We start from the raw sequence: 27594 nt of genomic DNA, 5'->3' as shown, positions 1-27594 counted from the left end.
GACCAGGATCGGACCATGACTGGACCAGGACTAGAACCAAGACTGGACCTGAACTAGGACCTGGACTGGACCTGGACTGGACCTGAACTAGGACCAAGACTGGACCTGAACTAAGACCTGGACTTGGACCCCCTCTCCACCAGCTGAACACTGACCCAGTAGGTAGTCCTTGACTTTCTGAATGAGCTCCTTGGTTTTGTTCTTCTCTCTCTCAAAGGAGTCCAAGTTGTTCTGGATCCGGTCCTGGAGGTCTTTGGCCTGGTCTTTAGTGTCCTGAGCTGCCTGTTTGGTATCTGTGATCTGACAGAAGACAGACTTGATGATCAATCAGCCTCGTTAACCTGTTCTCTCCTGTTCTGTAGTATTTACCTTTAATGTACAGACAAATAAAGTTAAAGTTAAAGCACTGGTTTAATCACTCTGGTTGATTATTAGATCATTCATTGTGAAGCATCGCTGTTGTCGTAGCATGGTATTCTTCTTTCTGTTGGAGGTGAAGCCAGTTTCAACTACTTTATAAAAAAGGACGACAAAAAATCTGAGGCTAACCACATGATTAATGGGAGATGAGAAAAGAAAAAACACAGCTCAGAGTTTTGTAAGATACTCCATGGCATGAGTATGTATTGAAATTAAAAAACTTAGAATTTTACTATTTGGCGGTGCTGTTACTATTTGAGTTGACTTTATGCTGCTTCTTGTAAGGCACCGGAAGACAAACTGGTTTAATGTAACTATGTGTTTTATTTTAAAGGCTTATTTATTTTCACTAGTATCTAAACCGCTTGCCTGAAAAGCAACTAAAGCTGTCTAATTAATTTAATTTCCTTTGAGATGCAGTGAAGTAGAAGTAGTACACTGCACAAAAAATTAAGTAAATATAGCATGATACTTATGCTAAAAAGAGGTGCTGAACCATGCCCAGTACTTCACTTCTCTTTCTATTTTGTGAAATATGACACAAAATGTACATTTATATTCACATAAACAGAAACCCACTAATATTTAAATGTGCATAATCACTACATACAACATCTGCACAGTAGACTAGAGGTTTGATCCACTATTTTAATCCTAGGACCCAAAACTTTCATTTTGTTCTGTCTAGTTAAAGAATTCCCTCTAATTTGTACTTAAGTGCAGTAGTTGAGTAAATTCTAAACATCGGTCTTCCCAGAGTGAACCTGCCTTGTTTTTGGACTCCTGCAGTCTGACGGGGAGTGTGCGCAGCTGCTCCTCCGTTTTCTTTGCCGTGTCCACAGCTTTTTGGCTCACAGAAACAATGCCATCACAGTCTGGGCCTCCACACTTCCTCCTCCTCCAAAAACCAAATCGACAGAGAGCACCTCCACATCCGGAGCAGTCGTCCAGGCCAGGTTCTCCACAGATCTGCCTCAGACCAAAAGAAGCCGTGAAAAAAATCCATTCATTTTGAACTTTACAAATTAATACATTTTGTTTCTTTGGCTATAAAAGTTATATCTTCATTAGCTAGTCAGTTGAACATTTCCACGACAACCTTCACAGCACAAATCTATTAAATACAGGGCGTTTGCTCTTTATCTAAATAAAAATTCCAGACTTTTTCAAAACTGCTATTTTTTCCCCAAGACTTTGACTCCATGTACTTTTATACTTGTATGCCTACTTTTTTTGGTTCAGATTGTACCTGTTGTGTGTAGCAGAAAAGTTCATTTTAATAAATGTATGAATGAATGCATAATTCAAAGTAAATTATGTTTTACTGACAGACGTTTTCAAAACATGAAAATCACAAAAGTGCATGGACATCTCTCAAACTGGTTTCTTTAGAGCACAGCCAGAAGTATAAAAGCATGAATGTATAGATGGATGGATGTAGTATCCTACTATATAATGCATGTTCTGTGTCCATCCGTCCGCCGTCCCATCAATGTGCGATCGATGTTGCAGCACGGGAGGGCGTTTGGGTACTATGCCGCTGTTGCACCACAGGAGGGCGTTTTAGCCTCTCATGCCATCATACAATGGCAACACGGGTACAATGCCGCTAGTAGTAACACATTTAACCACTTCATAATAATGTTACCATATACAGGTCTGTGCACAAACTGCTGTAATTACACATCGTTTTTATATGCTTTCGTCACATATTTCTTATCTTACACAGTTATGTGCCTTTGAGCATACTCTAAAATTTTACTATGACAGAAACTTTTTTCCATACTTTATTAAAACTTTCAGACAAAATTTCAGACTTTTCAGTTTGGAAAACAGTATTTAAAAATTCCATACTTTTAAAGGCTTTCAAGACCTGCGCATGCACCCTGCAAACGGAGTCTGCTGTTAACACTGAAGCTAAACTCTGTTGTGGCCTCACATACACACCAAGGTCATACCCCGATGGGACTGGAGTTCTACTCCTACTCCAAATGTACCGTGCTGATGTGACGGTCAAGAGTGGCTGTAACACACGTCTGCTGGAATGAGTACCAATCAAACTCAGGTGGAAGAAGGAGCAGGGTAAGGACTTCCTAGTAAAGGGAGACTGGGGAACGTATCTCAGCAGCACAGAAAGTTTGTTACTGCTGCCCAATAAACACACTGCACCAGACCCCTCCAGACTCTGCCTCATTTTTGGATGACTGAAGATCAGAACTATTAGACTTAGACAAAACTTTATTGATCCACAAGGGAAATTACTTGGTCACAAAAGTTCAGTTGCATACAAAAGCACTCTTGAAAAACACTAGCAAAAAAGGAAAGTAAGTGTGAAGAGCTAAAAGCAATAAATAATATAAACAGAATACACTAATAAAGCAGAGGAAAAAAATACAAGATTTGCAAATGTAGAAGTCTACAGGAATTGGAAGTAAATAAACAAACAGGTGTGAAAGTGACTAAGGTGCAGTAATGTGAATGTGTGAGTTTTGCTATAACAACAATAAGTAACTTCAGATAGAAAACTGATAATTTAAGACAAGAAGAGTTCCACAACTGTCAAGTCCTACATTTTTACTGTCAAACAGAAAATAAAGACTGACATGTTCCTAGTCAAAAGTTTGTAACACTCAGTTGTCAGACACAGGACGTCACAGCCTTCTCCCATAATGGAGGTTTACATAGTTTAGGGCCTCAGTTGAACAGGACATCCTTCATTGTGGTCTGGGAAACATTGATGTTCACACTGCTAAAAGAATGCAGTCATGTGTGGCCCAAACCAGCTCCTAACGTATCTGAATTATTTTAAATCAGCACATCCTCAGTGAGTCTTAAGTGTATGCACAGCTGTCTGTTTGTGATCAGATCACCCAAGATGCATTATAACATCACATGTGAACAGGGTTAGAGAATCAGGATACAGATAGATCAACCAGATAGAACTGGATCGTCTCCAACAAAGCTAATGCTTCATCTAAAGCAGTGTTTTTCAACTTTGAGGTCGGGACCCCACGTGGGGTTGCCTGGAATTCAAATGGGGTCACCTGAAATTTCTAGTAATTGATAAAAAAAACAAAAAAACAAAAAAACTTACTAATAAAAAAAGTATGGTGAGTTGAGAGAGATAATCACAATCCACAAAAGACATGACAAATTGTGATGCTGAAACTGAAGCACTGTGGTACTGTTTATCTGTCAAATGTTCATTGTGGTCAGTTTCAGATGCTGCAGCTCTTTCATAATTCATAGTTTGAGTTATTGTTTGTTCAGCATTAATTGTCAGCCTTACAAATCCAAGCTGGACTGACTGTACATATCCTGACCAAGGAAAATCAAATTCTCACTTTGCGCAGTAATCTACACCTGGCTTTTGTGCCTCCATCCATAATAATATACATTATAGTGATTAAATGTCATTTAAAATTAATGTTTATTTGCAACATAGTATAGCAAACTATTACATGATCAAAAACAAATTAATTTTAGCAAAAAAAATGTCTCTGTTCTGGATGTCTGGGGTTGCCAGAAATTTGTGATGTTAAAATGGGGTCGTGAGCCAAAAAAGGTTAGAACCACTGATCTAAAGACTGCAGAGGCCAGGTCAGTCTGCTGCAGACCGGCAGTGGTGTCAGGACATTTACTATGTGAATCAGGCTCAGAATGGGTAGGTGTGTACTCCATTGTGGTCAGGAAAAGGCTGGGGCTGGGGGGTTGTCTACAGGTGGACTGCTCTCTCAGAAGTAATAACAGGCTTTAGTCATGTGACTTTGCAGGTTAACACTCTAAGGTGATGTCATGTGACTTACCTTTCGGTTGAAGTCACCGACGCTGAGTGCATTGACCTTCTTCTCCAGTGAGCTCATGTCTCTGCTGCTGCTGCACATGCTCAGTTTGTGTTTGATCTCCTGTCGGGTGTCAGCTGAGTCCTCTACTGCTTGTTTGCCGTTTTTCGCCTTTTTCTCATCTGACATGAAGGATTTATAAAGTTTCTGGATCTCATCCAACAGTTCTACAACAGTGATAGAGAAATAAGTCAGAGTTCAGAAACTTAAACTTACTTTTCATCAGTTTTGGTTTGTAAAAGTTCAGCTTGTAAAAAAAATCCTACATTTTGACTTTTTGTAAAGAAAAACCATTTGAAAAAGGAGGATCTGCTCTTTAGGGTTAGGATTAGGGTTATTCTGAATAATGTAACTTGATTTTGGTAGAAAACTCTTCCTCTACCTTCATCATCTTCATCATCTTCATCATCTGGATCATCAACTTTCTGCTTCAAGTTGTTCAGCAGCTTCTTAAACTCAAGACGAATGTTGTCGATTTCAGTGTTTAAGAGGGGAGAAGGGTCGATGTGGATGCGGTTTGGATCTATGCTGTCTTTCAGTTTCCTGCAGGGATGGAAATATTTAGTTTGATGGGGACACAAAATCCTTCTTTAACAGAAGGTTACTAAAGTTATCTCCAGAGGAAACAATATTGGTAAAATTTACACTCAAGAGATGGAAAGTTTCAGATTGTTAAATAAAAACACAGAGCTGCACACGAAGGAAGTTAAGAGTCGTTTAAGAGCAAGATTTAATGATCAGAGGAAACAAAGTAATTTAAAGGTACAAGTTCTGAATTACAGGGAACAGAAACCCCACACTGATCACACAAATGAGTAGTTGTTAGGTCAGAATGTTTCCAATCTTTAAATAAAACTGATATACTGTAGAAAGGCCAAATCTGTGTTCAAAAGCAGTAAGAAATAATAAATAAGATATTTTTCTGAGAGTTGGTCCAGTAACATCCAAATGCAGTTTATGAACTTAAAACAAACATCTAAATGTTTAACTGAATCTTTACATCTGAGCTGTCGAACTCAAATTAATATAAAATTACACTTTTGCTGTTTCCTACTATTTGCAGATATCAACGCACAGGTGGGTGATAAAATAGTAATGACAATTATCATCATGATATAATTTCACAAATATAATTTTTTATATTACATCATAATAATTTTGATCAGCAGAAGATCACTAAGGCTTAATTATCTATTTTTTTTTCATTTACACTGATGAATTAAACATGGATATTTTGAAGTTCTATGTAATTTAGTCATTAGAACTGTTTTGGATGACTTGTGTCAAGATTTCTGAAATGCTCTGCTGTTTGTTAAATGTTTGTTATTTTTGTCTATAAATAAAAAGACCATACAAATTACCTCTTAGACTGTAACAGTTTAATAAAACCACAAATAACTGTGGTTTATTCAACATTCATCAAAGATGAAAATTCAATGTTTAAAGCTATACCTACCGATGTGACATGTCTCACAGCACTTAGTAAAAATTTGAACATGAACAACCTGCCTCCCTCCAAAGCCCCGCCCGCTTGCCCCTGCCTGAGCTCTGGCACTCTCCTCCTATCACCTGATGCGTGCGGTGGAAGCAGAGGTGGAGGTCCAGTCTGCTTCAGCGTGTCCGCGGACCCCTCCCTCAGCAATCAGACACATCATCCACCTGCTGCACGGCAGTGGCTGTTTCATTAAGAGACCCTGTATTTAAGGGTCTGGTCTGCACCTCATCAGCTGGGTGGAGTGGGCCGTACCGTGAGCGCGCATACCGCGAGCGCGTGGACTCCACCACTGTCTGTGGACATTTGAGGTTTCATAGTCCATACATTTATCATCCTACATTGACTGACACCAAGTACATGTAGGCAGAGTCCTGCGGTCGCTTTGTGCAGACCTGTCTGTGGAGTCCAGTACACCCAACTCCTGGACTTTATCTCCATCCTTCATTCACCGGACTCCGACTGCTGCAGTTGGGTTTTTCTGTTTGTTCCCTTGGTTGTTGTTTCTGTTCACAACTCTGTTTTTTCCCTTCATGTGCATTTCAGTTCTTTCCATACACATTGTAGACAGGAGACTGTGGTCAGAGACAGGAGAAGCAGCGGGAGTGGAATGTCAGATTCAGAGGTACCCATATCAGACATGAAGATGGTGATAATGGATCGGATGCGGGACGGCGGTAATGGATAATTGACAGGAGGCTCAGCCAGGCTCGGCCAATTATTTCATTTGGACCGAATAAAATGATTGGTCAGACTTTTATCAGAAATATATGAGAATTAAACATTTCTGAGTTTCACAGCCTGGTGGATTTCTTTTACATTTTAGTTTGACATGTGCTTATTAGGAGCATTTTAAGATGACAAAAGAAAAGAGTAAAAATGCCACATCATACAGTATAGCTTTAACTTGAAAAGAAATTATTTGACATCTATTGATACTGACTGATATGAACATGTTTATCATGACAATATACATATATTTGTTTATTTTATTTGTTCATTTAATTGTGTGTGTATACATATATATATTTATTTATTTATTTATTTATTTTATTTTATTTATTTATTTATTTATTTTTGGCCATATCCCTCAGACTTAGAAGGACTTACCCAATCTTCATACACAGCTTCTCCATCTTATCCACTTTTGCAGGAGACTTTCCTGTCAGGTTTCTGAGGTCATCCAGCTGTGAGTGTATCTTCCGCATCATCTGCTGTTGGTTACTCACTCTGGGGTCCACGCCATCAACAGGCCGAGGGATGAAGGTTCTCATCCTCTGTGCAGCACGCTGGACGTCAGCCACATCGTGAGTCCACAGAGCGGTGCAGGGGTGGCACTCCTTACAGGCTGGGAACTCTGAGTCATAACCAGGAGCGCACTCATCGCAGAAGATACCAGTGACACCAACCCGACAGAGGCACTCACCGGTTTCAGGGTCACAGGATGGACGCAAAGTTCCCTCCAAGTTACAGTCACAAGCTGATAACAAGTCATACTTTTAACTAAAACCATAATATTCTTAAAACATGTAAATCATGTCAGTTAAATGGTTAAAGATAAAAACTAGATACGTCTGTAAATAAAAACATAAATACATGAAAACTTAGAGATTCTGTGACTGAAAGGTTTCATGGAAATATTGTAAATACGTGCTTTCACTCACAGACACACTGCAGGTCTGGGTTTCCAAAATGATTTTCTCCACATTCGTCACACTGTCTTCCTCCGAACTCAGGACGGCATGGACACTGCCCTGTCACCTGAACACATCACAGCTTTATTCACTTAGTGTTTAATAATCAATTAATTATATGATCAAATTCATTAGTCAATGATTAATATCAAAGGGTCAGTTCTGGCTTTTTTGAATGCAACTGTATGAGGTACAGCAGACGGGAGTATTGGTAAAGTAAGCAGTACCAAACCTTTAAGTTAGCAACCTGTAGAAAGTTGAATTTTATAATGCTAAATATAATATTCATTCATTCCTACTTAATTCTTGAGAGGGTGAATGTGTTGTCAGTTAATCACAGGGCTGACGAGGAGCCATACAATTGCACATTCACACGTATGAGCATTTTAGATTTGACTAATGAACCTACTAAGGTCTTTGGACAGTGGGAGGAAGTGGAGTACCCAGAAAGTACCCACACAGATATGGGGAGGACATGAAAACTCCACACAGATAAGCATAATTTACCTTGAACTGTTGATAGCGGTGTTTTTTGCAGACATTTTGCTGCTTGTTATGTTGTTACAATAGTGTAACTGAGACAAATTCAAAATTTCTCTAATTTAGAAAGACATATAGGTTTTTTCCTGGCCTGAGAGTCGCCTCAGTGGCCTTTCCACTTTGTTTCTATAACATAAATCAGCCTACGACTTCAAACTTAAGAATGTGGTGTCAAAGAGGTTTTAAGGCAGGTACATCTGGTTGTAAATATTTTTCCTGTTTCATGTCATGATATTACAGACTTCTGATGAACATTTATTGATTACAAATGATATTTTTCAGTTCTGTAATTTATTAATCTTATCATGTAAATTCTATGTTTGCATAAATAAAGCTTAAATAAAGTGAAAATCTGACTTTTTCCCCTCAGTGGCATCTCATGACTGCATTATCAATACACTTAACAAGGGCTACATTAACTATATATATATATATATATATATATATATATATATATATATATATATATATATATATATATATATATATATATATATATATACACACACCCAAAACCAACACTGTAAGTGGATTGCCTAAAGAATTTTTGGAATTGGACTTTTTATCCAGTTATTGGTAAAGAGCTTCCACTTCACTCAGAATATTTTCACTGCATTACTTGAAAAGCCTACAATACTTTTGACAAAACAGTCATTCTATGTCACAGAACAGAACTGCTTTGATTGGTTATATCAGTTATCACTGTGTGTCTCTGGTGTTCTAAAGGGTCCATACTCATGATAAATCACCAAAGTCATAGCTTCGAGGCAGCAGCAGAGTGGCAATCCCTGCATCCTGTGAGGCAAAATCACTGTTTTTCCTCAAAGGCAACTTTGAATGGAAATATAGGAAAGGAAAATGTGAGGCAGTAAAATAATTCACTTAAATGTATAATTCCATCTAGAAGAGGCGCCTTTGAACAGGTTGTTTTGTCATACTATGTCTCTCAAACTTGGAACACATTACCAACCGTTATCTACGACCTGCCCACCCTCAGCTCATTCACTAAACATCTAAAATTATGGTTACTGGAAAATCAAACCTGCCTCCACAACCTCATATAAAGTCATCTGGCAATCTGAAATTGTGTGTGTATGTATGTATGTTGTGCACAGTGTAGCATAAATGTATGATGTGTTTAACTTGTCTGTTAGATGAGAACACTGGATTGCACTGTTTTACGTGAACTATGTTGCTTTATGTAGGGACTTAAGATGGAAATTAGCCTTGGCTACAATCTTATGTATTGGCACATATCGTGTTTATTAATATGCACTGTCCCTTCGAAAAAAAAACAAAAAAAACTTCAAAATGATATTGACTTCTTAGGTCTTTGAGAAATATGTTTTGCTGCTGCCCCCATCTACAGTAGTATGTTTATTTCTGTGTTTTTGATTCTTCAAACTGTTGGTGCTGACCACCATCTACAGCAGATACTACTACAAAAAATTACTTCATACAACTGACAAAATCCAAACTGGTCTTCTGGGAGTCGAGTCTGTTATGTATAGAAAACCACAAACTGAGATCTGGACAAGAACAGCTCTGTGATTGGTGCACATCTCACCTTATCGCAGACGTTGGATACAGAGTTAGCAGAGTCGCAGCTGCAGGGCTGGCAGCCGGACGCTCCATCCAGGTTCCAGTATCCATCCTCACATTCGTCACACAGGACGCCCACCACCCCCGTCCTACAGGGACACTGTCCTGTGGCCTGGTCACAGAAACAGGGACTCTGCAGAGGACACTGAGTCACCTCAGTCCCTCGCCGATCACAGGAGCATTCTGGGAAATGTGTCACAAATTAAACACACTCTGTGCATGGAATTATTAAATATCATTCTTACTTAAATGCAGTTATTAAAAGATCCTTATTTCAGCCTAGAAATAAAGCAAAATTCATTGTAATTCTGTTTTTGTAAGAATACCTAAAATCTACATATAAGGCAACTATAGCTACTTCAGAAGGCTGCCACAGTCTTAACTAAATGAAAATGGATTATAGCACTGGCACCTCTGTCTTTAATAACTTTTTAAAAGTGCTTTTACTTGTTTGTAAAGCTTTATCTGACCTTGCTCCTCCCACCATCTGATATTTTCCATCATTTTATCACTAAGGTCTGGCCACATCAAGTCAAGTCAATGTCCCCTCAACAGAATGTCATCAATGACCAGTTGCTTTTCACATGCCTTTTAATTTAGAGTAATATTCCATAGTTTTAAAGTCTCATTGTTTCGTCTATTTTTTTTGTCCCTAAGTGTTTATTTTTTTGTATTTTACTCTATTTTATTCATCCATTTTCAGTATTGTATTGTTTTATTGTTGTTGTTTTTGGATTTTTAAAAAAAATTATTTTCTGTGTTGTTTGAATCTTAATCTGCTACATGTTTATGGTACTAATAAACATGATTAACACAAGTGCTATCATTGATAAAGTTGAGTTTGATTTCTTCACCTTTGCAGTCCTGGACCAGAGCGTTGCCATAGTAACCAGGTCTGCAGTCTTGGCACTGTGGTCCCATTGTGTTGTGGAGACAGCGCAGACAGTCTCCCGTCAGACTGTCGCAGGCGTCTCGGTCATCTGGGTCGATGTTGTCGTTGCAAGGACACTCCTCACAGCGGGCACCTGGCTTGGTCAGGTCGCCATAGAAACCAGGGCTGCACTTATCACAGCTTGGACCTGAAAGTTACAGTCAGTGTTTGCATATTTAATGACAGTAAACATTGTACGGATTCTGGAAACACTCTGCTGCTCTCTGCTGTTCACTCCTGCAATACATCAGGACTAACAGCATGTGGTCCAGTCCTGATCTGCACTCTGAGGCCTCATCACCAAACCCTTATACACCTCATTCACAGCATCTGCTAAATGGAGTGTGAGAGGCAGTAAAACATGGAAAAATGTTTCATATAAATGTTACTTTTCATTGCAATAATTGTTTTCATTTCTTCATGGTAAGTTACTTAACCCATAAAGACCCAGAGATCCACTGACGACCAAAAGCATCTACTGATCTTAAATGTTTAATACCTGTTGACCCACTAATCCTATCAATACTTGTAAATAATTGGTGTAAAATGCAGTTTGTCATCTTTTCACGGTCATCAGGTATGACCCATTTGCACATTCAGAGGCTCCGTAGTAAACGGGGAAACACCGTCATCTTCTACAACATTGATTCACCAGTAAAACCCATGGAGTTGGATCAATGACAGTGGATGGACACTGTTTATGTTCAGTTAATGATATATTTTGTTGAATAAGTCACTTTTTCTTAAGTTTTTTTCTGTTTCTGATATTATAACAATCAACTTTAATCTGAGCTTTTATGAGCATCTACATGGTCAGTAAATTAAATAATGGAACATACCTGATTTTCCCTGAAAAAATGCAAAATACAAAGGATAATATTATAATAAATGGTGATAAATTGCTTAGGAAAGGTTAAATAGAGAGGAAAATTTATTTTGGAACTGCCACGTATGCAGCACTGGGTCTTTATGTGTTAAGGGATGAACTACATGATTTTATTCTTAAAATAAACAAACCTAAGACAGCTATCTAGAAGTCATTGTTAAACGTAAAATAATATTTTTTTAGTGTTTGTTAAAAGAGCAACATTAAATAAAACTTAAATAAATTGGCTGAGGCATAACTTCAGTGTTCAATACAGCCTTCGCTTGCATACATACACTCTGTTCAAGAAAAACATACATCACAGTTGATTAGACAGTGGGATATCCCCACACTATTATGGATTTACTGGGAATCAAAGTCTAATAGTGTGGTGATTGGAAATGGGCTGAAGAAGAAACTCAGAGAAATGAAAAATAACTGTCTTTTTGCAACACTGTTGGCATCAGCATTCACTTCAGAGAGCAGAACACCATCAGCCTTTTACAGAACCCAGACCCCATCTGAGTGTAGGAATGCAAGTACTTTTACAACAGCACTACACTTAGAATACAAATTTGAGGTGACTTGAGAGTTTCTGTTTTACACAACTACTTCTACTTCACTACAGCTTTAATTATTTTTCAGAGCATGTTGATTTTTAATGTTTGTAACGAGCCGAAGAATAAAGCGTTCTGTAATGGGTTGAGAAAAAAAAGAAGATTCATGTGAAGTCAACTCTTCAAAATAGTTTTGGATTAGCTGGAAAATGGATAATTCATAATCAATTCATAAAATATTATTCATTGCTGTGGATTAAACACCCTTGGCAGTAAACAAAGTCATTCCAATGACCTCAACGTTTAACATCTACAGCAGTAAAATATAACATACACAAGAATCCAGCAGTAATATGAATCCAAATATGTCATAAATCAGAGTGAATCTCTGATGGACCATTTTCATGCACAATGACCACATTTTTCAGACTGGAAGCACATACTGCTGATGCTACTTTGACAGATTTACTCAAGTGAGAGTTTGAATGGTGAACTTTACTTGTAATACAGCATTTCCAGTGTTGTATTAGTGCTTCTCACTTAAGTAAAGGCTCTAAGTGTGTTTTACAAACTTGTTTAAGTAGATTAACAGGTAGGACTCAGCTTTTACCTGTGTGTCCTTCTCTGCAGCTGCAGGTCAGACTCAGAGACTGTGGGTCCTGATCACAGGAAGTGGCAAAGAATCGTCCACTCCCCAAAATGTCCGGACACAAGCAGGGCTGACATGGGATTCTGGAGATGGGGTCACCATAGTAACCCTGAACACACCTGAATCAGTGATACAGGCGCATGGTTATGAGCAGTGTTTGTCAGTTTTGTTTTCTCTAAAAGTAAATGATCATGAATATTATTCTACAGATAATGAAAAACACATGAACTATTGACATTAAAATGTGTTACAGAAAAGTGTCAACCCTTACCTGTACAACACTACCTGACACATTTATGCAGCTACACACTTACGTCACATTCACAAGTATTAAATAATAACAGACACACAACCAGTCACAGTGGTATAAAGATAAATTAGTCAGTTACAAATGTGTGTTACATGATATACAAATGAAAAATAAGATTTACATTTTTTTGTGTGTGTAATTTGACTTGTTTACAAGTGCATCCTCTAGTGGAAAACTAAGACATCTGGGCTTTCAGTGAATTGAAGCATAATTTCAAAGTGGGAAAAAAGTTTTTTCAAGAGCCAGAATAACTCATCACCTCTTAATATGGATATTTTCCTTCTATGACAGTCTAAAATAGCACTGTTGACTAACTATTGATACAATTACCTTAGCAACTGACTGTTTGTACTAATTAAATTACTATTCTTGGTTTGCTGTACTAGACAATCATAATATAAACTGTGAACAAAAACCATGTAAAATAGATAATACTGTTCTACCTGACATGATGGGCTACTATAGAGTCTATGGATGCAATAAAAACATTAGTCAGAAACTTTACCAGAAATAGGTAGAAATGTTCAGTATGTGCAATGCTTGAGGGGTGACAAATCATTACGTTTCTTTAGGTTTGAAAAAAATAAATGAACTCTTTATACAACGAGATGAATGACAGCTGTCAAAATAATAATAAAAAAAAAAAGCTCATGTACACTGTCTCGCTTCTCTTAACTTAAATATAACATTTCAGTCTTCTTGACCTTCATCAGATACCTCAGCAAACTTGTAATGACATGTCATGCGATAGTACAGTGATAAACAATTTTTGTAAATTGTTGACATCGATATTTTCTGTCCTTTTACTGATGATGAGCTGTTTAAGGGTTGGAAGTTTTTGATGAAGATTGAATATGCCAAAGTGTCGCATTGAAGTTACAAGAAGTGAGATGTATGAGTGTATGTCTTTTCAGGAGCCTCTTTTTCCACAGTCTGAGCTAAGATGTCCCAGTTTTACACCAGTACTTGAATGCAGCATGCATTTGTGGATCTATATGAAACTGAGACTGGTAAAAAAGTCATGCACAAAGCATCAACGAATGTGTCCTGATTTATGTATGTTGAGCATCTACATTTAATAATCTGTAAATGACTGCTGAAGTATAAAACCTTTAAGTAATACATCAGTGGGTCTTTCCATGAAACTGGGTTTATTTTGGTATCTGGCACTTTGCCAGCTTTTTTAGACGCAATAATAAAAGAGAAATTTAGACTTATTTGCCCCCAGGATGTAACTAATGATGACCTCAGATAAATGCAAAAAAAATTATACTCTTGCCCTGAGCCATCCCGAAATTAATTATTATTTATTTATTTTTTTTATCAAATATTGGGGCCAAAAATAGGACCAAAATTGGGACAAGAAAAGCTGCCCAGGCGTCAGAGCATTTTATCTTGAAAACATGGCTTGAAATGGTCTTATATACCGCTATAAATAAAGACACTATGTGAAACTTGACGATCCTAGTGGTTTTTATAATCCAGACATGCAGGTTTTTCATGAATTGGCAGTCTCATTCCAGGTTTCATGCAAAACCCATCATGCCCACTTGCTTTACATGCAGAACCTGCCCATTTAAACACAAATAAATTGAGAGTGATTTTGCAACAGTGGTCATTTTTGTGAAACACTCTGCCTTGCATATTTACTTCAATTCCTAAAATGCACCTGTGAGAGAATAAAGAAATATTTTTAAAAAAATAATAGCGTGTAATTTTTGTGTCCTTTTTACCTTGGTTACTGGAATACTGACTAGTCATAGTTTCAGGGGAAAACTCAAATATCATTGAGTTGTCTGTGGAATTGCCTTGTGTAATAGTGTGGGTATTGGGGAAAAAACCTGAAAGAAAAAGATGGGGGAGTTCATTACAGAAACCTGGTGTCCGTGTTACATGCGGATTTTTGTATGCGCGCATCAGATAAAAATGTGTTATATCTGAAAAATAGTTTCTCTTTTATCTCAGTAAATAGTTATTTTAAAAATACACCGAAAGTGCTTCCAAACTTGCTTCATAACATTAGTCTACATCTTGTCTGAATTTTTAGCCCCTCTGTCCTGCTTTTAGGTACCAGTTTCATTAAACTCATGATGTGTGTATTTGTAAAATTGTTTTACATGTACTCAAACTTCCTGGCATTTGTGTGTGAACTTTCATCAACATCCTAAACTACATTATACACATTTGTAAGTCTTATATTTCACTGGTAGAGCCTGTAATGTACATGTATAACATCTGTGTCCCATCAGTTGTTGTAAACGTACATATCACTTATGTTCTTATACATACTAAGAGCTCTTTCATATATGTACATATGATAAAAGTATATTGACATAGTTATAGATACAGACGTGTCACATTGCGGCCCGGTGGTGTGGTCTCTGCAGTTCAGACACTCCCCCGTCTCTTCATCACAAATGGCCGACATCTGGTTGCATTCACAGGGCCGACAGAGTGGGAAACCCCAGTATCCTGGCTGACAGCGGTCACACTGGCGTCCCGTAACCTCTAAACGACACGCACACTGACCTCTGACCTGATCACACAGCTCTGACGTCGAACCCCGGGGGTCACACTCACATGCTACGAATAAAACAAACAAAACAAACATCAGTTTTTGGTTTTCACATTTCCACACATTCTGAACAGTAGTTAGTGTATCTTACGTTTACAGCCTCCGGGTCCAAAGCCAAAGGTGAGTGGTGCACAGGTGTCACAGCAACGACCAATCACATTGGGTTTACATTCACAGAACCCACCCAGTTTACTGCATGATGGTCCGAGAGAGCCAATGACGTTACACTTGCAAGCTGTAAAAATACATAAAAATACGAGGTACAGATATCGTACTGTACAGAGAAAGTGCAAATGTGTTTTCTGTCCATCATGATTTATGGTGACTACATTACTTACAAAAGTCCCCCTTATGGGTTCATCTTGATTCATCTAAACACATATTGTGAGTTTGTCTTCATGTAATAAACTTTTCTTACTTTAGGTACATTTTTCTGGTAACATTTAATCTTTCAAGACAAATAAATATTTTGGAAGCATTTCTAATTAATTATTTGGCCTCTACAATTAACCTTTCCTAAGAGATTTATGAAAATTTATCATATTATCCTCTGTATGATACATTTGTCAGTTAAAATCAGGTATTTTCCTCTATTTCATTTACTGTTCATGTCAATATTGGTCAAATCTCAGAGTAAATTCAAATGTTATTACATCAAATCAAAATAACTAAAGAAAAAATGACTTTTTCAAAAAATACACCATTAACTGAACATAAAAAACCAATGTTTACATCCAATGTCATTTATCAATATTGCTGAAGATGGTGGTGTTTCCATGTTCAGTAGGGAGCCTCTGACTGTCCAAAAAAAAAGACACATCTAACACTGAAAACCTGAGAAACTACATTTTCTTTCTTTCTTTCTTTTATTATTTCAACATATAACAAGTAAACAGTTTTACTTCAGGTTTTGAATGCAGAGCTTTTATTTCTTAAACTACTTACGAACAGCTCCATTGTTGACTCGTGCTGACATGCTCTTGCCAAGGTTGTCGCAGGTTTCAGGCAGTGACTCCTCTGGGCCAAGCTCAGCAGCCAATCCAACACAACGAAAGCGTCGGAAAGAGTCCAGGTCGCTCTGAGAGCAAAAGTCCTGAACAGACTCGATGCTAGGGATCAGACCCATCTGACAAAGACAGATTATTTCGATTATTACTCAGATACATTTAAAGACAACAAAGATCTAACTTATCTGAGGATGATTTTACAGTTCAATACTCAGTGTAGAAATGTTAAAATAATAGTAAAGAGCTTAAATCCAGAATCTATTCATTTTCTCATAATTTCAGAGTCAGAAATTCACATACATTTGGTTAATATTTGTTAATAGCATTTCACAAGCTCCATAAAGGAATGTTGGTCAGTTCCTTAGAAACAGATATAACACTGTGTCACTATGTCAGCCTTCAGGCATGTTTAGGATCATTATCCATGTGTCAAAGCTTTAACTCTGTGATGTCTTCAGATGAACTTCCAACATATTCACTTAATTGTTCTCCTTAATGATGCCATCACCTTTATGAATGCACCAGTCCCTCTGCCACAGAACTACCCCATAACATGATGTCCCACGCTTTGCGTCATAGATAGGATGGGATTGTTTTAGTTCCAAGCTTCACTCCTGTTTTTATTTCATACAACAGTACAATACTGCCCCCAAGAGGTAAAATATTTGTCAATATAGCCACAGCTTCATGTCCAATTCTGACACATCCAATATGAAACTTCCTGGGAAGTTAAAAACACAGTGAACTTGCATGGGCACTTTAAACCCTCTAATGTGCGATAAAATAAATCTAAAAATTGTAATGTAAAACTACTGTCACATGATCACAGGTTACTAACAGTCAGTTTATCTGAATGAAAAGCTTCCTCACCGAGTCAATCAGGATGTGTGAGCTGGTGGACTGGTCAGATTCTGGACGTTTGTTAAAGGTGACATCCACAAAGTATCGAGCACCTGTGTTCAGACACACTGGAGAGTCCAGAACAGCCCCTCTGTCCGAACAAAGACAGAAACACTCACTCTAAACATCTAGTAATTACATGGGCTTTAGTAGTTTTTATTAATCATTTATAATCTCTATTTAGTTAATGCAATTATATAGACTGTATAATAAATTTAACTTATTTAATGCCAATAACTCAAAGAAATCCATCCACTCATTTCCACTGTTTATTGAGGATGCCTCACCTGGAGTTTCCGGGTAAAATCAGAGTTTTACTTCCTGTTGGATCACTGCTGCAGCCTTGGTCGCCTGGTGACAGTGGGATGATGTTGACTGAAGCCAGCCAATCAGAAGGAGACTGCAGAGGAAGACCAGCTGATATTATAATTATCTATTATAAAACAGATATTATGTTCAGATAGTTTTGCATTGTATTATTTCATATATGTTTCAAATCCTCTTACTGAATAATTTCATTCAATAATCCACAATGCGGACATTGAGACTATATTGTATTGGCCACAGGGACACTACTTTACTGGGATTTGCTGTTCCATTCTCTCTGAGCTTGCAGAAAGGTTCCATAGCAACTAAATTTCAACCGAATTAAACATAACATTGTTTTTCCAGACTAAACACACAGATCAAACAATCAATCGGAACTAGTTTTAAAAAGATGAGTTTACAGCCCTTACTGACAGTGTGAATAGCCTCACTCTGCCTCTGTACCACCTACAACAAATGATTTGGAAAAACTCAGACAGAAACGACAGCATCACAATGCTGACTTGTTCAACCATTGGCCTAAACTTTCAAATTATCAAACCCTCTGAGAGGAAAAGCTGTAAATTTACACATTTAAATCACTGGAGCCATTACATGACTTTTTGATATTTCTACATGAAAATGAAGATTTTACATGACATAAATAATTATCAAAATAATTTCCCATTCATTTTCAGACAGTCAAACACTCCTGTAATAAAAGATCCTGGCTAACAATGTAACAACCAATCACAGCAGTGTATAAATTATAATAAAAGATAATTATCATATGTAGTCAGTACTCAAATGTCACCAGTGATGTGCAAGTATATTTGTTTATTTTGAGATAATTAATGTAAATGTAAAATTATCAGTGTATTGTGTGTTTTTCAATGTCGACAAAACAATTTGTACATACTAATACTCCAAAAACCTAATGTCATTTTAAGCCCTGGGGCCTTGTCATGGATTTAGTAAAGCAATTAAACCAGTACTACTTGTTGTATTTCGGGACTGTTTGTACTAACATTAATATATATACCTTATTAGAAGTTTATATTTTATTTATGCCTTGATACATCATGTGTAGGATAAATATAAAATCAATACACAGACAGAAAAAGGAAAATTAACAAAAGAAAGTAACAGTATGGAAGTGTTTATACTATTTTGGATAACTCTTAATAAAAATTAAGAAAAAAATATATATATTTTTTATAACTATCAACCTGTTATTTAGCATCTAAAAATTAAAACACCATTGAATAATCATTGGTTCAGTAGTCAGTGTTCAGAACCAGAACCTGCTGGATCTCACCTCAGGCTCGTAGCGGATTACCAGCTGGTAATCCATGGAGGATGGCAGGTTGTCCACAGTGAACCTGAGCCCCGCCCCCTCCAAGATTCTGACCAATCCCATGCCAGTCCAGGTGACAGGCCGATCAGCTGTTCTCTGACGGGGGATGATCTGCAGGGCGTGACCCGGGTCCAGAGGGATACTGCTGCGCTGCAGGACGGATCAAGCATAAACACCTGTGAGGAGGATGATCTGATGGACTTACATGCCAGACTGTAAACATGTCCACCTGTCTCACCTGTCCCTGTCTCCTGCGACGGGAATGACGACGAGATCTCCGAACCAGGACAACTCGTCCGTTTGAAATCTTGAAGTCATAGCCTTGCTGTCTGTAATACTGTTCACACTTTGGCAAAATCATCGGATTGAGCTGTAAAAGCACCGAACAATACAATGAAATGCCGCACAAACTGAGTATGTTTGAGTTATATTTCTTGACCAAGCATTGATCTTGTAATAAACAATATCATCAGGATCAATAATCAGTCTGCGTCCATTACATCTTGTCTTCTGTTACGTACCAGAGAAGAGGACGAAGGAGGAGAAGTAGATGAGGGATAGCTTCCTTCAAACAGAGGGTCACCGAGCTCAGCCTCATACAGAAAGTAATCGAGTGGAGGCAGGAAATGGCCTGGGGCGGGGTCACTGCAACGGCGGCCTACCATGTTAGGTAGACAGTGACACTGTCCAGCCTCTGGGGAACACCTGAGGACACAAGCAGTCCAACTGTCAGTATACACTACCGGTCAAATTTTTTAGAACACCCCAATTTTTCCAGTTTTGTATTGAAATTCAAGTAGTTCAAGTCCAATGAACAGCTTGAAATGGTACAAAGGTAAGCCGTGAACTGCCAGAGGTAAAAAAAAAAAAAAAAGGTAAGGTTAAACAAACTGAAAAATAATGTACATTTCAGAATTATACAAAAAAGCAAACAAGAAAACTTAAAGCAGTTCTGCAGCAATGGAGGTTGATCAAGCCTGGAAAGACTTGGAGTTGCAGGTTTGATGGGTCGAGCTGCAGCAAGAAAGCCATTGCCAAGACTTCAGAATAAGAAAAAGAGGCTTGCCTGGGCCATGAAACACCCCCAGTGAACTACTGAAGACTGGAAGAGGGTGTTATGGACTGATCAAACCTGCAACTGGAAGTCTTCTCTTCACAGCTGAAACTGAGACTTGCTTACTACGACCACTGTTGAGCTGTGCTTGAAGCTGTTGTCCTGTGAGTCACCTGTCACACAAGCTGTTGACCCTCAGAAACTTGTCTTCTGATTCTGTTGTGTCTTTGGGTCTGTCAGACGTCTTCCTGTCAGCATTTCCCCCAGTTTCTGAGTGCCTTTGGATGGTGAAGGAATCTGGACTTACTGACACCTGGACTTTTTTGGCAATTTCTCTGTAGGACAGACCTACATTTTTAAGTGTTATGATGGTCTGTCTCTCTTCTATCGTTAATTGCCTTTTCCTCGCCATTTTTATAGTAACACACTACTTTCTGCAGTATAATACTGTTCAAATAATGCTCACAACGGTATGACACCAAAGTGTGTTCCAACACTACTTTTATGCAGACAGAGGGGGTTGGAAGTATTTCAGAAACGTTGGGACACCTGTAGGAACTGGTAGCACCAACTTTTGAGGCTTGATCAACCTCCATTGCTGCAGAACTGCTTTAAGTTGTTAACCCATTTCCTGTTCGCCTTTTTGTATAATTCTGAAATGTACATTATTTTTCAGTTTTGTTTAACCTTACCTTTTTTTTTTTTTTTTTTACCTCTGGCAGTTCACCGCTTACCTTTGTACCATTTCAAGCTGTTCATTAGACTTGAACTGCTTGAATTTCAATAAAAAACTTGAAAAATTGGGGAGTTCTAAAACTTTTGACCAGTAGTGTATATTATGGCAAACATCTAAAAAACTCTAAAAAAATCAGATGTGGATTACTATCATAATAGCTTTTATAACCCCTGTGATACTGGCTTTAGTTGGCTGGGGTTATGCTTGGACATTTATGATGAAAATTGTGCAATTAATTCGATAAATCAATCAAAAAAATATAGATACACAGAGAGTTCCACACAACTCATCTCTACACAGCCTTTTGCAAGTACACTAATGACATATTATGCTTAAAGGTTAAAGGTTAACTTGCTTTATTATCCCTGCAGGGAAATTCAGCCCTAAATTTTACCCATAATACACACTATACTTAGCATTAACATTAACAATTAGCATTAACACATAGCACGTTAGGAGCCGTGAGCTGCCACTGAACACCTCAGGGACCAACTCCAGATTTTCATCATTACCGTGGTCAAGGGTATTGAAAAGACACTTGACAGTGTGGATGGTTTTTTATTTGTTTGTATTTATTTTCTCATGTAACCTGTTCATCTTTTCACTTCATGAGGTGCTGTTTTTCTGTAGTTCTTTTCTTTTTTCATTTCCTTTGAGAATCTAACACCAATGGAATTTTACTTGAGACTGAAAAATCCCACAGACCTTCATAATCTTTTTGCGCATAAACATCTTTATAAAAACAAATAAATATGCTGTGTACATACATGCTGCTGTGAGCTCCTCCGATGTCACAGTCACAGGGTGAACATCTGAATGCAGTGTTTCCCAAACCAAAGAAACCTGGCTGAACACAAAGACAGACATGTTTAATTTAATCTGCAATCTGTGCACATGACTTTTCTTGTACATCTGAGCCACAACAATATAAGATGATCATAAAGAGACACTAGTTTTGTTTTACTGTTTGTCTTTTACTTGATACTGTCAACTGTCTCTATTCAGTTATTGTATTGATCTGTTATCTTTGTTTTTTGTTTTTTTTAAGATACATAGATTAGTATTAAATTGGTTTTAATGTGTTGCCTCACTTTAGCTACTGCTAATCCCCACACACAGCGTCTGTACATTAAACAGCTGCCATCACTAAAACTCTAAACTCACCAGACACTGATCACATAGTGGCCCAACCGCCAGACGGTCACATTCGCAGCTTCCTGTCAGTTTATCACATGAGCTGAGACTTCCCACCGTATGACACCTGCAGGCTGTGACACACACACAAAATGAAATAAAAAAAATCTGACATGGCCCTGGAGGAATGACTTGTAAAAGCTTTACTTTGTGCTTATTGTGCTACGATGGATTTTGATATAAGAACACTTCCATCTCACCCTGACACCCAATGGGGTCATCTGCTCTCAGACCAAAGAATCCATCTTTGCATTGATCACAGCGTTGACCGTCCACGTTTTCTTTACAGACACACTGACCATTCAGTGGGTCACACAGACCGCCGCCCTGCGACCCCATCGAGTCACACTCACACGCTGTCAGAAAAGAAAGAAATTAATTAGATCATGTCATGTTACGCAGAGGTGGGTAATCCTGGCTCCACAGAGTAAAAGTCCTGCCATGTATTTGTTCCAACCACGCACTGAACTCATTTTGATGCGCACAACTCCTCATCCAGGTAGGTGGGATAATTAGTGGAATCACCTGTGTAAAGTGAGCAGGTAGAGCTAATACATGGCAGGACTTTTACTCTATGGAGCTGGGATTACCCACCTCTGATGTCATGTCATTACGCAATATGACATGTGTATCGAAGTTGTTCCTTACAGTCAGTGAATTGTTGTTTAGTTTTACTTGAAGGGAGGCTAGTTTCCACAATACCAAAATGGCATGAGGTTCACTTTATTTATTTTATTGTATTTGACAAGGGACTGTGTGCATTAACCAGAATTTCAGTAAATGTGCCAAAATGCAGTTTATTTCATCCTTATATTGTGTCCTACTCATACATGTACTATTTAAAACATGCAACACAAACACATAATATAAAATATGCAGAAAAAAGCTATTTTTCCACTATAATCACTATTATACTTGCATGCAAACATAAGAGGACAGACAACAACAAGAAGAGAACAGCAGGACAACAAGAGAGGAAATAAAGAACAGCAGAGTCTTAACCCTGACAGAGCAGATAATTAATAAATCATTTCTTTAAATGTGCTTTAAATAAACTGTATGAATCCAGTTTTTGAATAGTAGTGAGGATGACCACTCTAGTGCAGAGTGAACAGAGAAAACAGACTGACTGAAGGCATATTTTGGAACAGTATAGTTTCCTCTTGCTGCACTTTGTGTGCAATTGTTTTTACATCAACAAACTGTCTGCATGTTAGTTTTGCACACAAACAGCCTACTTTATCACTTTTACTTGATTAAGAAGTTGAATCACTCCTTCTGCTTTTACCTGAGGCCAACTGAGACAAGTATCTGTACCTTTTACTCTACTGTAAGTGTTGACATTTTAACAGCTTTCAGTTAAATTGAGTATTTATAAAGAAAATGAATGGAAGTAGCTGTAGCATACGTATGCAGGCCTGTGGATCATGAGGAGCTCTCTGTGGATCCTGGTACAGAAAAGGTCGACATTGTTCACATTGGGGTCCTACTCTGTCATTGCGACAGTTATCACACACGCCGCCGCTCACGCCTCCTGTTGCTTCGAATCGAGCGACGTCAAAGTGACATGAATCTGAGTGACCATGGCAGTTGCATCCTGACAGAAGCAGAAAACAGACACATATGTCAAAAACAAGGGTCCGTCTTAAGATAGTCATTATCGAATCATCTATTTTATAACTGACATTACATCACAGATAATACATATGCTTATGCACAGACATAAAACCCATATGCCCTGTGTTTCATATTTATATGAATAAGATATATCTGTAAAATGAAGGCGTTTACTCCTGCAGACATCAACCGCATTTTCTCCTCCTGGCAGCCAGGGGGAGTCATGGTGAAAGTCTTGGCATCTCTCACAGTTTTGTCCGGCTGTGTTGTGCTGACAGACACACCGTCCATGAACCTAAAAAAACCAAAAACATATCACTTTACCCTTAACACAGGTGTTCTCAGCAGAGGGGGAGTACGTGACACGTGCAAGCAACAAATAAAGTCTTAAGTGTCAGAGATGAAAATCAAGTGAGTCATTGTTCAAGTCAAATCATATGAACTTCTGATGATCTCTTCTACATGGCAAGTCAAGCAGTTTAAGAAGGCCATGAAATGTCACAATTATTGATCATTAATATCTTCATCTTCATTACATCTTCATCATTTTGTCTCTTATTTCAATTAGTGGCTGCTTTGTAATGAATGTTATGGTAAATTGTTGAGCTATCCACTTCAGTGTTAGTTGAATAAGTTTCAAATCCTCAAAAAAATTGTGACTGAAGTCTAAGTTAAGTCAAGTCTCATAACCCTAGCCCCCTGCCTCTAGCACGCAGACCGTATTATACTGATGGGATCATCTTCATCTTGAATTTAGAGTCATCTCTTTGAAATGTTTGGTCTGGAGTAACAAGAGCAGGACAGAAACGTAGCTCCAGGTGCAATTCCTAGTTTTGGAATGTCCTCTACATCATCTAAGAGATGTTACATAATTGTAACATTATAGCACAATACATTTTATATTAAAGCTTGTTATTTGCCACCATTATCCACTATTTATAGACAAATCTGATTAAATCTGCAGGACATAAAAAGAGCTATTGAAAACAAAAGAAGCAAAGAAGTAAGATGACACTTCGGCTGTTTCAGCTAATCTAAATCTACTAATGGATTATTTCTCAAGAATCATACATGTGAAATAACTGTTCTGTCATGTTCATTCATTGCTGTTTACCTGTATTTTTACTGACAATGTGAATAGCATTTTTTTTTTTTAAATGGAAGTTATACATGGAGGATGACAACGATAACAGTTAAGAGCTGATTAATATGACAATATCATCCTTGCCCCTTTTACCCTTACTCTAAAAAAAAAAAAAAAAAAAAAAAAATAGGTGGGAGTGATTTATATCTTTCAAAATAGTGTTTTACCTCAAAGTCAGTCAGATGATTCCAAAAAGATCTCTAGTGCAGCTATTACCAACACAAACTCTACAGAAGAGGGAGGTGATTTGTAATTTCACCAGAGCTAAGCTAACAGAGCTATAATGTAAATTACCAGCTGATTCAGCATATGATGATTATAACACAGCATTATTCTGACTGACTGTCAAAATAACCAGCTATGAGTTTGAGGAAGAAAGCCTGATGATACTATAATAATAATACTGTGACTTCACGTTGCTGTTGAGTTTGGAAAACCAATACTTCATATAAACTGTTTAAAGCAAAGACACACTACAAGATTTGTATTTTTGGCATTGCGTAATATATATTTTAATATGGAAGAGTGTAATATGGAATAAGAAAGTAGTGGGTTTCTTGCTCTGTAATAATCTCTTCCCTCTCTCTGCACCTGAAAATCCTCAGTTTGGAGGGCTAGACTACCCCTCAGACAAAAAAAGAAACAAGACCCGCACCCCTAAATAGAAGCATGTAAAGGGGCCCAACCCTGCAACCTTTGTTTAAATGTGAACACCACATGGACATGACATCAGGTTGATACAAGAAATAATGACGTGCAGTCTAAAAAGGTCTGAAGCTGTCCGTACCATGCCAGGCTGGCTGAAGACATCCCCTCGTCCTCCATCCACAGGTGTGCAGCGTGCAGCGTGTCCGTTACAAAAGCAGCTGCCTCTGATCACCATGTCGTATAAAGCGTAGTAATATTTGTCCTGAGGGTTTCTACGTCTGCGACTCAGCAGAGTGTCACCGAGTGTGAAGAGACGAGTGAAGTTTATTCGCAGGTTGGTCACAGTAATCAACTCTAAGGACAACAAAAACACACAAATTATACTACTAATACTACTATGTGCACCACCGGGACGTGTGCATGTGTCAAATATTAAATGTATGCTTTTTAAGACATTTTTAAGATATGTTGTTTTTGTTTTTTTTTTAATCAATTTTACAACTGATTTCTGGACAATCAACTTTCTCCTTATACAAACTATGCATGTAAATGTAAAGGCATGTATATTCACTATATGATTATGTGCAGATGTAGGTGTTACATAGAAATTTGATTACTATGAGTGAGTTACATTAATCGTAATTTGTAAAGTATAAAGTAAAAATACAGTAACTTCAGAAACTCCAAAAAGGTGGTTCTTCATGCAGAAGACGTTGACTCAATTTAACAACAAGAAATTACAAGGTGGATGTTAAACAGAGCTGAAGTCCTGCCCTCTCCATTGTACACCTTGGTACATAACCTTAGAAAAAATATGAAAGGTGGTCAATGGAGAGACAGATGATTTTCTGATCCCAATTGAATTGTCCCATTTACACATATCACAATGGTGAATTTAAAAATATTTCAAATTCAGTGGTAAGTCACAGTTTGTGGCAAAGATAGCAAAGAAACATCTAGTTTTATGTTAAACAGGTCAATAGACGGCATCTCTCACGACATGTGATACACATCACCTGTATCATCATATCACCATAACACATTTTACCTCTGTGAGCTGAGAGCGAGATGAAAAAGTATTAAGAGAGGTGAAAAGGTTTGGTCTGAAACTGCAGAGACGTCTTTACTTTCTTTATCAGCACAATAAAATGAAAGAAAGAGAGAAGAGCAATAGAGACAGTTAACGATGACTTCTGCCACTTTTGGAATGTTTAATCTTTCTATTTTTTCACAGGCAGATACTTAAACTGTTTTACCACAAACTGTGATTGTCTTCATTTATAAAATTATCTTTTAAATTGAGTTTCACCATATGTGTAATTGATGCACTGCTTCAAACGTGATTAAAAAATAGCTCGTCTGTCTCTATTAACTGTAGTACACATTTTTCTATGTAATAAGGTCCCATGGGGCAAACCTGGAAGGGACGGGGTTTTGGTTCTCTATATCAAATAGAGAACCAAAACCCTGTCCCTTCCAGGTGAAATGATTGTGGGAATTAAGACATTACAAATCCATATTTAGGACTATTTAATGCAGGGGTGTCAAACATGCGGCCCAGGGACCAAAACTGGCCCGCCAAAGGGTCCAATCTAGCCCGCGGAATGAATTAGTGAAATGCAAAAATTACATTGAAGATATGAACAATCAAGGATGTTAAAATAATTTTAGGTCAACTTCATCTGAAGTGGGTCAGACCAGTAAAATACTATCATAATAAACTATAAATAATGAAAACTACGAATTTTTACCTCCGCCAAGGAGGTTATGTTTTTGCCAGGGTTTGTTTGTTTGTTTGTTTGTCTGTTTGTCTGTCCGTTAGTGTGCAACATAACTCAAAAAGTTATGGACAGATTTTGATGAAATTTTCAGGGTTTGTTGGAAATGGGATAAGGAAGAAATGATTAAATTTTGGTGGTGATCAGGGGTGGGGGGGCCCACGGGGGGGGCCCATTTCCAACAAACCCTGAAAATTTCATCAAAATCTGTCCATAACTTTTTGAGTTATGTTGCACACTAACGGACAGACAAACAGACAGACAAACAAACAAACCCTGGCAAAAACATAACCTCCTTGGCGTGGGGGGGCCCACGGGGGGGGGGGGGGGGGGCACTGATCAGCCTTGGCGGAGGTCTGCGCTCTCCGAGTGCTTT

The 27594-nt window shown here is 37.9% G+C and overlaps 1 protein-coding gene across 1 annotated transcript in view; it reads right to left on the bottom strand.

The window, feature by feature from the left end:
• The window catches only part of lamb4 (laminin, beta 4), a 49358-nt gene that overhangs the window by 7476 nt on the left and 14288 nt on the right, over window positions 1–27594 (bottom strand). Inside the window, exons 8-30 of the mRNA XM_030137484.1 lie at window positions 25580–25794; window positions 23823–23943; window positions 23440–23628; window positions 22232–22387; window positions 22002–22105; window positions 21605–21684; window positions 19569–19752; window positions 19286–19417; window positions 19009–19197; window positions 17672–17784; window positions 17355–17475; window positions 16423–16603; window positions 15569–15712; window positions 15254–15485; window positions 12554–12711; window positions 10445–10669; window positions 9556–9773; window positions 7419–7515; window positions 6865–7234; window positions 4645–4805; window positions 4227–4429; window positions 1189–1389; window positions 156–300 (exon numbers count right to left, since the gene is read on the bottom strand). Of these exons, the coding sequence (XP_029993344.1) occupies window positions 156–300; window positions 1189–1389; window positions 4227–4429; window positions 4645–4805; window positions 6865–7234; window positions 7419–7515; window positions 9556–9773; window positions 10445–10669; window positions 12554–12711; window positions 15254–15485; window positions 15569–15712; window positions 16423–16603; window positions 17355–17475; window positions 17672–17784; window positions 19009–19197; window positions 19286–19417; window positions 19569–19752; window positions 21605–21684; window positions 22002–22105; window positions 22232–22387; window positions 23440–23628; window positions 23823–23943; window positions 25580–25794 (3939 nt within the window). The remainder of the gene's footprint in view (window positions 1–155; window positions 301–1188; window positions 1390–4226; window positions 4430–4644; window positions 4806–6864; window positions 7235–7418; window positions 7516–9555; window positions 9774–10444; window positions 10670–12553; window positions 12712–15253; window positions 15486–15568; window positions 15713–16422; window positions 16604–17354; window positions 17476–17671; window positions 17785–19008; window positions 19198–19285; window positions 19418–19568; window positions 19753–21604; window positions 21685–22001; window positions 22106–22231; window positions 22388–23439; window positions 23629–23822; window positions 23944–25579; window positions 25795–27594) is intronic.

Source organism: Sphaeramia orbicularis, chromosome 6 (genome assembly GCF_902148855.1).
Source record: "Sphaeramia orbicularis chromosome 6, fSphaOr1.1, whole genome shotgun sequence".
Classification (NCBI taxonomy): Eukaryota; Metazoa; Chordata; class Actinopteri; order Kurtiformes; family Apogonidae; genus Sphaeramia; species Sphaeramia orbicularis.
The sequence above is the reverse complement of the archived record's forward strand: the minus strand, read 5'-3'. Positions and strand labels throughout refer to the sequence as shown.